Raw genomic sequence first — 12,301 nt, 5'->3', positions numbered from 1 at the left:
GCAAGGTGTTCCAATCCCGGATAATACGCAGGAGAAAACCAGCCTGCCTATATCTAGTTTTGCAGAAGATTTGCTCCAGCTGCGGTGCGTCGCTGCCGTGGTGGTGGTGATACCAGTTTTTCTTTCAGTGAATCCATGCTTACATGATTATGCTTGATTTTATAAAGCATGGTCAGTCTGGCTGTTTGGCGGCGTTGTTGCGGGGAGGACCATCCAAGGTCTTAATTGTAGCATTGCTGATACACTTGAGGTGTTTCAGTTGCGTCTCAGCGGCACAGATCTGGCTGCTCGTCTCTGGACTGCCTCGAGATCAATGTCCTGTTGTTGGTGGGGATCCCAGACTGATGATGAATACTCCAGGATGGGGCGGACAAATACCTTGTACGCTAGTTCCCTGATGGTCTGAGAACTAATTTTCAGGTTCATCCTCAAAAAGCCTAAGGTCTTGTTTGCTTTGGAGCAAATGTTCTGAATGTGCCTTCTCCAGCTCAGGTCTTTCTTTATCGTGACTCCTAGATATTGAATGGAGTCTATATACCCTTTGTAGTGTTTGTCCCTGGAGCGTGTATTGATGCTCTTTTGGGTTCCTGCTTATTGTCACGATCAATGTGTTGCATTCACCCGGGATGGAAAACCATGTCCCAGCTTTTCTCCCACCAAGGTCTTCTTGTAGCTGGGCTTGGTCCGTGGACCTGGGGTGTTGTTATTACTCAGTTGTAAATTACAGTGTCGTGTGCAAACAGCCTTGCTTTCGATAATAATAATAATGGTATTTATATAGCGCTGAATCTTCTGCAGAGACAAACCAAAGCGCTTTCACACCAGTCATTCACACGCATGCATAACTCTAAAACTGTAGAAACTAAAGACAAGGGAGGGCAGGCAAGGGAGGCTATTTTGGGAAGAGGTGGGTTTTAAGGCCAGACTTGAAAGAGCTGAGAGTGGAGACTTGACGAAGCGAAAGAGGAAGTTCATTCCAATCACAAGGTCCAGAGACAGAAAAAGAACGGCGGTCAACAGTCGAATGTTTGAATCTGGGTATGCGTAAACAGAGTGGATCCGAAGCCGATCGTAGTGAGCGAGATGGAGTGTAGAGGTGAAGGCAGCCACAGAGATAGGAAGGGGCAGCCGGTTTTGTGAATACATTTATAACATAGAGTGCTGATCTTGTACTTTATTCGGTGTGAGACAGGGAGCCAGTGTTGCAAAAGAGGAGTGATGTGTTCAGATCTTTTCTTTCTAAGGATGAGTCGGGCAGCAGAGTTTTGTATGCGCTGAAGGGGACTGAATGGATGAAGCAGGCAAACCAGACAATAGAGAGTTACAGTAGTCAAGGCGAGAGAGAATGAGAGAAACGACAAGTCTAGATGTTGCGTCAGTGGACAGATATTTCCGGACGGCACTGATGCGCCGCAGTTGACAGTAGCAGTACTGACATGTCTGACTGATAAATTTTTGCATGGACAGTGTATCATGTTGTCAAGGACAACACCGAAGTTCCTGACTGACGTGGAAAGAGGGATGGATGTACTGCCAAGTTTGATTGTGTCAATTGTGATGGAAAACAATTTTTGTTTAGTTCCTATGATCATTGCCGTTCTGTTTTGTCCGCGTTCGATGATAACTGAGTTCTCCGGCACTGAGGCAGGTCGTTAATATACACTGACTAGGAAGAGGCATGGTCCCAGTACTGATCCTTGGGGTACTCCGGAACGCACATATGTGTAACTGGAGCTGGCTCCATTCACTATCACTGCTTGCCTCCGGTTTCTGAGGAAATCCGTGATCCACTCTTTGGTCTGTCCGCGACCGTGAACTCCGTAGTGATCAGTGTACTGAGGAGTAGGCTATGGTTGACTTTGTCAAACGCGGGATGGTTAAGACGCTTATCAGCCAGTACGGTGTCCTTGAGGGTCTTGATTCGAATCTTGTTAAGTTCTTTCTCCCAAGTTTGACTAAGTCAGTGGGGAAAAAAATCGAAATGAGCGTATATAGTTATTCAGATGCAGAGACTGCGATAAACCGAGGTCCCGCGTGCAGCACGCATTTAGCGCATTGAAAAAGAACTTGTGCTAACATAAGTGCTATCCTCTAACAAAATTCTGTAAAAGAAATCCACTCTGATGTGTTCACAATTATGCATGCACTTAAGGCCTGACTTGGCGTGTTGCTGTTATGATGCTGCTGGTTAGGCAGCTGTCTAGCAAAAGAAGTAGCGTCTGTGGATATATCCGAACGCTGTGACGCCTCCTTGAGAAATTGAAACCGAAAACAGTTTTATTCGATGCTCCTTTTTTTTCTTCCTTTCTTTCTTTGTATTCTTTTTTCTTTTTTGTTTTCAAACAAGTTCGTCCATTTTCACGACCCACTGTTGCATGCACTAAATTCGTCAACCTTGCAACCCATTTGCGCTGTGCATAGTCAAAGTTCTTCAAGATACTCCATAACGGAATTATTGCATTTGCAAACCAAGCGAAAATAGAACACCGCATTGACCACGACCAAACTCTCAGTCGTATGGGTGAGGCAGACTTGCTTTGCATGTAAACATATTAGGAGTGGTAAATTTTAAAAGACCACAAGAAGCCTTGGATTGCCTGTGAATGTTTAGTGTGCCTTCTATGCTCGGTCTTTGAGTTCTCTCTCTCTCCTCTCTCTTTCGCTTTCAGATTTTAACACCGGCCTTGGTTGTGAAAATAGCACAGACTAACTTAGTCACCGACGAAGATTTCCGCTTAAATCCTCCCTTAATGAAATGGATTTGAATGTCCTCTTTCAAACCGAAGTAATTACTGAGTATCTGATTCTTCACATTGTTAAGTGTATGCATTTGACCAATGAACGGAATGTAATGTTCAATGGATATTATTATGAGCATTTACGCCTAATCTTGAAAATAAGCCCTAGGCGTTTACAAATAGAACACATATATGCAAATATCAGAAAGGAAAAACTGAACACAAGATACTAAACATCATTGAAAACTATTCATTCACCACCCCCCACCACCCCCACCCACCTCCTACCCCCCACACAATACACACAAGCACAGGCGCACGCACACACTGAAGTCATAGCACACAATCGCAAATAGTACACAATAAAAAATACCAGCAAAAAATCCTGAAACTATCAAAACTCACGCAATCACAAATAGTCATTTTAGTTCATACTGAACGGGTGAGCTGTTGAGAATTAAGCTCGAGGGGAAAAGGTGGGTCTTCAGACTGGATTTGAAATATTGCAGCAAAGATGAGTGATGGAGAGGCTGGGGAAGTTGATTTTAAAGAAAGGGGGCTTGGTATGAAAAACTGCCTTGGCCATACGTTTTGGTTTGAGCAGGGGGGATCCTAAGAATACGGGTGTCAGAAGAAGAGCAGAGTTGGCGTGAGGGCATGTAAGGATGAATGAGATCAGAAAGATACTGTGGACCAGAAGCCTCAGTGGACTTGAATAAGTTGAAACATAGCACACTGATACTCAGCAAGTGATTGCAAATAAAGATCAGCACATTTATCACACAATTACCATTCATTCATTGATGTGGCCAAAAAAACAAGCAAACTAATTAAATTGTGTTAAAAGGATGACACATATTTCTGCAAAGATAAGATTTTAGTTGTACAAAGTCTTATGCCATTACAGTCTTCATTTCCACTACAACAGTCATGTGAAACAGTCATAATTATGATAAGTTATCATCCATACTGCATTTGATTTTGTTGCAAAATAAACTAAATATGCATAAACAGTCGAAAAATTCCATCAATTTGCGTTAATCATGCTGTTGTCCAAAGTCAAAGCACTGTGTCTTAGCTTAATATCAGCTCCATTTTGTGTAATTTATAAATCATCAGCTTGCTGTAATTTGTAAAGAATTGGGTCAAAGTTCTAGGATTTTTATTCATCAATACAAAGCAGATGCTTTAAAAACTTTAAAAACAAAGCACTAAAATGCCTATTTTTGAAGAACCCCCCCCCAAAAAAAAACAAACAAACTTAACATCTTCATTAGTTCATAATACAATTCATTGGGTCTTGTTTTTAAAAGCCAACGAAGAAAACAAAACAAAAAAAATAAACAGCTGCTGTGGTTAGCATCACACTTGATTGACAGGGAAAATAGGGATGGAACCTCATCAGAGGTATATTGAGGGAGTTTTTGGCCTGGATTATACCCAGAGTTAAGCATACCATGAACTGATAAGGGAAGAATGGGACCACACATGATAATCCTGAGTTACCCACTTGATAGAAAAACAACTGTTGGAGAGTGTTGGTACAATTATTTTACCATCACTGCAGGTGTCTGTGCTTCTTGGATCTGGTTAACTCTGATATATATATATATATATATATATATATATATATATATATATATATATATATGATACATAAAGAAAGCACAATACATAAATTTATATGTTTACAGATATATATACAAGTATACATATATACACACAGATGTATCATGCAGGGTTTTCCATGTTCTGTCATAGCCAGTCCCCAAGACCCCCACCCGGCATCCCCATTCTGCCATGTTATCTGTATACCACTCCTACCTCATCTACAACCCCTTCACCCTCCATCTCTCTTTCTCTCTGTCTCTCTCTATCTCCCCACCAAAAGTTCAAAAGTAATTGATATTTGGTGTCAGTTTATATACTTATTTAGTTATTATTTCATTTGTTAATCACAGGAGTAGTTTGGGTATCGTTTTAAGTGTAATGACGATGATTTGGATACTTATACAGCGTCTGTTCTCCAAGCTCAAAGCTCTTAACAGAGTCATTGTACAACAGGCATCCTACGTGTGTAGAGCCAGCTGACAGCTGCCACTGGGTGCTCATCATTTGTTTCCAGTGTTATTCAATCAGGTTTCAGTAACGCACATATACACACTCATACAGGCCTGTAAAATCTTATGTTTATGACCGTTTTGTTTGCTTACCCTGACTTATAGGCAGACTCCATTTTCAATAATAACAAAATCAATGCCAACAGAACATTAGCTAATAACAGTAATGGCATTTGATATTTTCCCTAAAAGTTCAGGGACTGTTGAAGACAGTAATTATTAGATAAGAATCTTCCACTAATGCTGATTTTTTAATTTTTCTTTTACTTATTCTTTATGTTTGACATTGAATGATTGGTAATTGGGATTGAAGTGACAGAGAGTCATCATGATGATTTTAACAGTAGCTTGATGTCAGATATTTGTTTCCAGATGCCGAAGTTTGAGAAGTACAAGCGACTGTTTGACCGAGCTCAAGAGCACATCATGAATAGAGACCATCGCCGTTCGGGCTACCGTGATGATGGAGGGGGTGGTGGTGAGAGTGGTGGAGGTGGGGGCTGGAGAGGAAGGAGAGGAAGAGGAGGGCGAGGTCGGGGGCGTGGGCGAGATCGAAACTTCGGTATGTGTTTCATCAATATTTGTTCATGTTTCTGTTTTAAGATGCACACAATTTAGTCAAAGGACAGTCAAGAGGAATAGCTCTTCCCTCCCCTCTTTTGGTGCTAGAGTAAAGCCTTCATCACCAAATTAATGTTTTCATGTCTTCTCTTGTTTCTTAGTTGAAGGAACATAACAGTATATGCTGCATCCCTTTTGTAGCTACTGTTTCAGGTTCTGACAATGATTTTGTTTTGAAAGATGATGTTGTGACAGAATCAGTAACTGTGGTAATAATACAGTGGAATGCTACTGTTTTGTCTGCAGAGGAACTATGAATCAAGTGTCGTCTGCAACACAAAAAAGTTGCTTACTTGGAAACAGTTCAAACACTTACCCAAACTTGAAGTAAACTTTTCTCTCTGAACTCCTTGGAGACCACCTATCTTTCAGCATTCACTGGTTGTTCCAAAGATGCAGACAGTGTAGCTGCAGCAGCAGTCAAAAGTAACCCCTCCCCCCCCCCCCCCCCCCCCCCAAAAAAAAATCTCAAGAAACCCTTTGAACAACACTTCCCAGATGACAGACAAATGTTTTGACTGCTGAAAAATGTATCTTCTGAAACTGATCCTGAATAAAAACTGAAAGAAACAAAACAAAACCACCACGAAAAAAATGTTTGGCCAGGATTTCCGTGATTTTCATTTAAAATTCCAAGATGTGACATGTATAATTTTGAAAATACAGTCAGTGACTGCCATATTATGTGAGAGCTTTGATGTGGGAGTGGCATAACTTTGGAATTTGACTCAGTTATAATTCCTTAGTTATAATTCCTGAATGGCACACTGTATCTATTCAAACCAAGATGTCAGAACAGTGCCTAATGTGAGAGAGTTTTGTTCAATCTTTACATGGATTTTCAGAGCAGTGGAGTGAAGACTTACTAAATACGTGTTCAACTCCAGTATACTTGTAGGCCATTAGTTCCCAATATCTTGCAGTTTTATCGCATGTGTAAAAAAGAATGGGAAAAATAACTTTAATGATTAAATTTATGAACCGAAAAATTCACAGCTCAGTGAGTTAGAATATTCCCCAGTACACCCACACTCAAAAAAATAGAAGACAAACTCGGGATGAAGAATGTGTGAGTGGGGAAGGAGTAGTGTGGAAAGGGACGAAAAAAAACGAAAGAAAAAAAAAACACACAAAAAAGGAGACAGTAAAAAAAGAAATACAAATTTGAGGATTTCTATGTGCATGATTTTCATTTAAAATTACAAGATGTGAAGATAACTTGAAAATCATCAGTGACGCTGTGTAGTGGAGGTGATGGGAGGAGGGAGAACTTGGATTTGACAGTGAAAGTCCATGATGTAAACCGGAGATGGACATTGGAATCCACAAAGGCCGCAAGATGAGCAGGAGAAAGTCCAAGACACCACAGGCAGACACACAGGCAGACAAAGCAAATTCTCAAACTGCCATGAGTAGGGGGCATATAAAAACTTTATATATCTGAATGTAGCTTGGTATCTTTGCCCTTTAAGCTATTCAACCCTGAGTTATTTATAGCCTCGGTAGGCTTCCATGCCAAACAGATACGGAAATGGGGCACACACACACAAAAAAGGATTTCCTCCAAATACCGTGTGGAAAGATCCAGAAATACTGTAGAAGTTAGTTTCATTTCCTTATGGTTTATTCATACGTAGAAATGCTTACATGCCACACTGATGGGGAAATGAGACACACACACACACACACACACACACACACACACACACACACGCGCGCGCGCACAAAGTACTTCTAAATTACGTGTGGATACATCCAGATATACTGTAGAAGTTAGTTACCATATCTTGCAGTTTATGCATGTGTAGGAATGGGAAAAACATTTTAATGAGACAATTTTTGACACCCGAGGAATGCTTGGGCACAGGGCTCAGTGAGTTAGAGATATTCCCAGTTCACCCCAGCGTGGGGGTGGAGGCAAGGGTGTGTGTGTGTGGGGGGGGAGGTGGGGGGGGGGGAGGGGGGCAAGGGGGGGGGGGGAAGAAGAAAAAGGAAAAAAAAAGAGAGGACATTGAAAAATGGTGACTCATTGTGAGTAACATACAGATCACTTTTAGGACTGTGTTTATGTGGCCACCATGCATGTTTATGCCCCATCTCTTGAGAATAACATGGATGTGGATCCCCTGCATCATCAGGTGACGGTGGTGGTGGTGGTGGTGGTGGGAGAGGAGGGGAGGAAGGTGGGGACAGGGAGAGGCCCCCTCCCGGACTGTCGGGCCGGGAGATCGGCATGTGGTACGCCCGACGCAGCAAGGCCCGCAAGGCTGAGCAGGAGAAAGTCAATGTGAGTTATCCTTGGCAGGGTGTTTTTCACACTCTTTCTCTATATTTATATGTCTTAAATCTCAGCTGTATCTCTCTCTTTTCAGTTTGTCATCAGTTTCCATATCTTTCTTTTACTGTTTGTCTCTCTGTACATTTTTTTGTCTTCCTTAAGTCTATTCATTGTGTGAGCTTTCTCTTATCTTGGTGAATGCGGATCTCAATTTTTATTTCATAACAAGTGGAATCTGGTTTTACTCACTCTGTCAGTCATGTTTTAAAAGCAAAACAAAAGAGCTGTTCTGTATTTGGCTTTGGTTAAATCTTGGTAGTTGTTTTCTGATTCAGAACCAAGCACAAAAGAAAGAAGAAATAAGATGACAGGGTGAGGAAGGAACAGAACAAAAAGTAGAACTAGAAAAAGGTGATGATCACAAACAAGAGATAAAATGAATGGGACTGACATAAGGGGGGAAAGGGTTGGGTCAAAAGAGACAGATGCAGAGACAGCTCTATGTTTTTAAGAACAGAAAAAAGTGAAAGAAATGTGTACAAATTACTCATTCCATTGAAAGTGCCATACTCATAAGGAGAGAAGAGACCCATTGTTGATCAAACGTAAAATATATATATATATATATGTACATATTCAGTCCCCTCTGCTATGTAGTTGTTTTTTTTTTTTTTTTTTTTTTTTTTCTCAAGGCCTGACAAAGCACGTTGGGTTACACTGCTGGTCAGGCATCTGCTTGGCAGATGTGGTGTAGTGTATATGGATTTGTCCGAACGCAGTCACGCCTCCTTGAGCTACTGAAACTGAAACTGATCAAACTTAACACAGTGATGTGCTTTTTCCAGCCTGTTGATGCATTGTCAGTTTCCAGTTGGATGAATAGAGTTGTGTTGCATTGTATTTTATCCTTTGCTCAGCGCCCCACAGTGGCCATGAACCAGCAAAGGGAGAACAACATCCGACGTCTCCTGAACAACATCGAGCAAGCGGACAACGTGCCTCCGCAGATGTTCCGTGATTTTGACAGAGACATGGATGATGGAGGAGAAGATGACAGCGGATGGTGGGAGGGGGCCACACCCTCCTCCTCAAAGGCAGCATCGTCCTCACGCCCATCCACAGCAACCTCCGCTGACATCGTTGATAACTGGGAAGAACTGGACGAGGACGACACAGGGGAAGGATCTGACCGACGTCGTGACAAGAGCTCCGATCGAAAGCCTGCCTCTGCCATTTCATCAAAACAGAACAGCAGCAGAGATTCAGCTGGTGGCTCAGCGTTGGGAGGTCCGGCCGTCTCTCACGGGTCGTCCAGTGGTGGTGACGATTCTTTCAGAGGGTCAAGGCCATCGACAAGTCAGGGGCTGGCCCGGTCGTCGTCCAGTGGAGGGTTTCAGGGGGGTGCGGAGGAAGATGAAGACTTGGACATGGATGAGGAGGTGCCCCAAGTGGCAGGGCTGCTGGAGTATGAGCGTGCTCACGGGGACGCCATCTTCATGGGCGATGAGGTGATGGAAGGTCAGTGAGGGAACTGTGGTGTTAGGTGAGGGACTGTGTGTATGTGCGTGATGAGTGTGTATATGTGTGTGTGTTTGAATGTGTGTGATAAGTTTTAGTTTGTGTGTGTGTGATAAGTGTGAATGTATGAGTGTGTTGATACTCTGTGTGTGTGTGTGTGTGTGTATGTATGAATGTGTGTGCGTGTAAATGTGTGTGTCTGTGTTGGAATGTTTGACTGAGCAAGATAAATAACAAACATGGTAGACATTTCCTAATCTACTAGAAATTTCTTAACTTAGGAATTGTGAATTGTCAATTCTCTGTCAGGTGAACACTTTAACCAGTTGAGTGCCTATAAGACTTCATCTGACGTCCTACAAAAAGTATTGCTATTGTGCCTACAGGACGTCCACTGACGTCCTGTATATGTTCCGATTTTTCCTTCATTGGAGTTTGGTTCGATTCACATAAACAGACTGAACTGTTGTTTTGATGTGTCTGGATTATAGAGATACTATTTAAATCAGCATACATCAGGTAGAAGACCCCTTTCTACTCAATAATAATTTGCTAACTGACCACATGATACCCATGTGGAAAAGGGGGTTGCATCATGTGCAGAAAAAGGCATTGAAAACTGTGTCCAGTAAAGCAGTCACAGTCAGCAGATTTACACAATTCTGAAAGCTCTGTGATTATGGACAGCTTTCACAATGGAGAAGGATCTCTCTTGTCTGATGATTGGTTTGAAAACGAAGGTGATTGACAATGACAGCGATGAAACTGACAGCCCATTTGATGGTAATTTAGTCCGTCTGTCCAATCAGACAGCGTTTTTGAGCAAGTGGCTATGACTGACAGAATATGTGCAGCGAGTGTTGGAAGAAGGGGAGGAGAGGGAGAGGAGTAATGTAAGACAATAGGTCGAATGCCAGCCAGAGGTCAAGAAGGGGGCATGGCTGTTGGGGACGAGTGTACTCACATTTCAATGCAGACTGCAGGAAATCGACAACTGCCAATGCTCCTCTATTTTCACGAAACGCATTGATGAATCTTTACTGGATTTAAACATGTGCTTTTTGTTTTTGACGCTTTTTTTTGCTGAATCAGATGGATGACATGTTTGAAGAGGTGACAAGCCGGATGCACAGTAGACACTTTAATCGGCCCACATGCAGCTTGAAAGGAGTGAATGTCATCTAAGAACTTCTCACATGTGAAAGCTCTTAGCTGTCAAAAAGCTTGCCAGCTCAGTTTCTGAGACTGTGATTGACCTTTTACATTGACTATCCCCACCTTTGTCATTGTTGGAACAGTGATTTACTTACAATACATGTCTGCATGAGCTGTGATTTGTTTTTATAAACTTACAGCCTGTATTAATTTCTTCTTCAGGTATAATCTGACAATAGGAATGCAGTTCTAGCTGTATTTTGTTTCTTTTCTTTATGGATGTCATTATGTAGAGGTGGAAATAGACTTTTTTGTTCCACAAAAATTAGTATCTTGACTATATGCTTGAACAGTTATCTACAATCAGCCTAATCGTGAAAAAAAGCCCAGAACAGAAATCTATACTCATTTTCCTTCACAAAAACATTTACATTCTTTCTGTATCGCCCATACCTTTTGTGCTAGAATTATTTGTGATTTATTACCCCGGAATCCTCAAAATTCCCTGGCAAGGGGAGAGCACTTTTTTTTCTTTTTTTTGTTACAAAATTCTCTGGCACTCCACTGGTTAAAAGTAAAACTGACTTAAAAGAAGGAGAGTGAATTATGTGCAGTGGATTGTTATTTCTGGAGGTGTCATGATTTTGACTGTTTGATTCACAACATGATTGTCGTGTGTGTTTCCCTCTTCCTTTTCCAGGAAGTATTGACCATGAAATCAAAATGATTTTTGTGAGACCTGATTCCTGGCCTGCTTTTCCTTATTTTCAGTTTTTGCAATTTATACACACACACATGTATACACACTGAGACACAGCATGCACACACAAACACATAACACTAAAACATATTTATACAGTCCCTTACTCCTTAGAATACCTTCTCACTCACACATTGGTATGCATATATACTGAAAGATACATACACACACAATGGATAGTTTTTCTTTAGTAACCACCATACCACCCATCCACCTACTTACACAAACTCAAATACTGACAGACAGACACACACACACACACACACACACACACACACACACACAGAGGATCACTGAAAGATAAGACACCTTACGCTATTCATCTTCTCAATTGTATGATATACGCTTACCTTTTGATAATAGTTGTCTCATGTTTTTATTTTTCCAGAATATCCTCAGGAGGACCTGGACTCACTGGGCCCGGAGCCTATCGAGGCTCTGGACCGGCGGTTGTTACAGCAAAGTGAGGACCGCCTGGCCGACAGGAAATTCAAAACTATGCTGGACTTCCGGAAAAAGCTCCCCTCCTATGGCATGAGAAAAGTCAGTGGCCTTAGTGTGGCCTGCGTCTGTCTGTCTGTCCCCCTGTCTGTCAGTGTGTCTGCACATGCACATTTTTACTTCCAGTGAGAGTACAAGGCTGTGTAGATAACGCAGAATGGATTGTTACCTTTCAAATTGTAACAAAGCAAAAATTGTGGTGTGTCAGTGCTGGCTCGAGTTGGGAATGCAGAGTAGAAAGATGGCATTGATCATTGTGTACACATGAACATTGGCTTCAGTCATTTGAAATATCTGTGAGATGCACACAGTTTCTGGGGAGTGTGGCAGTAATAAGACACCTGGTTTATAAATCGTCTCGTAATTGAGTGGTTCAGAATTACGAAACAAATGTGGAATTCTAGATGTTTGAAAATATTTCTGACAACCATAAAGATAAATTCAAATTTTATTTCAAGTCATGAGAAGAAGAAAAAAAAACTGAAGCAAACATTGTGTGAAAGTTTTGTTCAGCCGGCACTGGGATGCCTTCACAGACGTGATACTTAAAGTTGAAGAGAGGTCTGGCTGTCTGGGGAGGAAGAAGGGAGAAAGATTGTGTGTGTGTGTG

At 41.7% G+C, this 12,301-nt stretch overlaps 1 protein-coding gene across 1 annotated transcript in view; it reads left to right on the top strand.

Annotated features, from left to right (window-relative positions):
• The first annotated feature begins 2,467 nt into the window (after positions 1-2,467).
• The window catches only part of LOC143287205 (ATP-dependent DNA/RNA helicase DHX36-like), a 47,689-nt gene continuing 37,855 nt past the window's right edge, over positions 2,468-12,301 (top strand). The window contains exons 1-5 of the mRNA XM_076595151.1: positions 2,468-2,521; positions 5,231-5,420; positions 7,618-7,766; positions 8,675-9,275; positions 11,579-11,733. Of these exons, the coding sequence (XP_076451266.1) occupies positions 5,231-5,420; positions 7,618-7,766; positions 8,675-9,275; positions 11,579-11,733 (1,095 nt within the window). The 5' untranslated portion in view covers positions 2,468-2,521. The remainder of the gene's footprint in view (positions 2,522-5,230; positions 5,421-7,617; positions 7,767-8,674; positions 9,276-11,578; positions 11,734-12,301) is intronic.

The sequence above is a fragment of the Babylonia areolata genome, chromosome 11 (assembly GCF_041734735.1).
Source record: "Babylonia areolata isolate BAREFJ2019XMU chromosome 11, ASM4173473v1, whole genome shotgun sequence".
Classification (NCBI taxonomy): Eukaryota; Metazoa; Mollusca; class Gastropoda; order Neogastropoda; family Buccinidae; genus Babylonia; species Babylonia areolata.
Note: the sequence above shows the minus strand (reverse complement) of the source record. Positions and strands in the feature narration are given on the sequence as shown.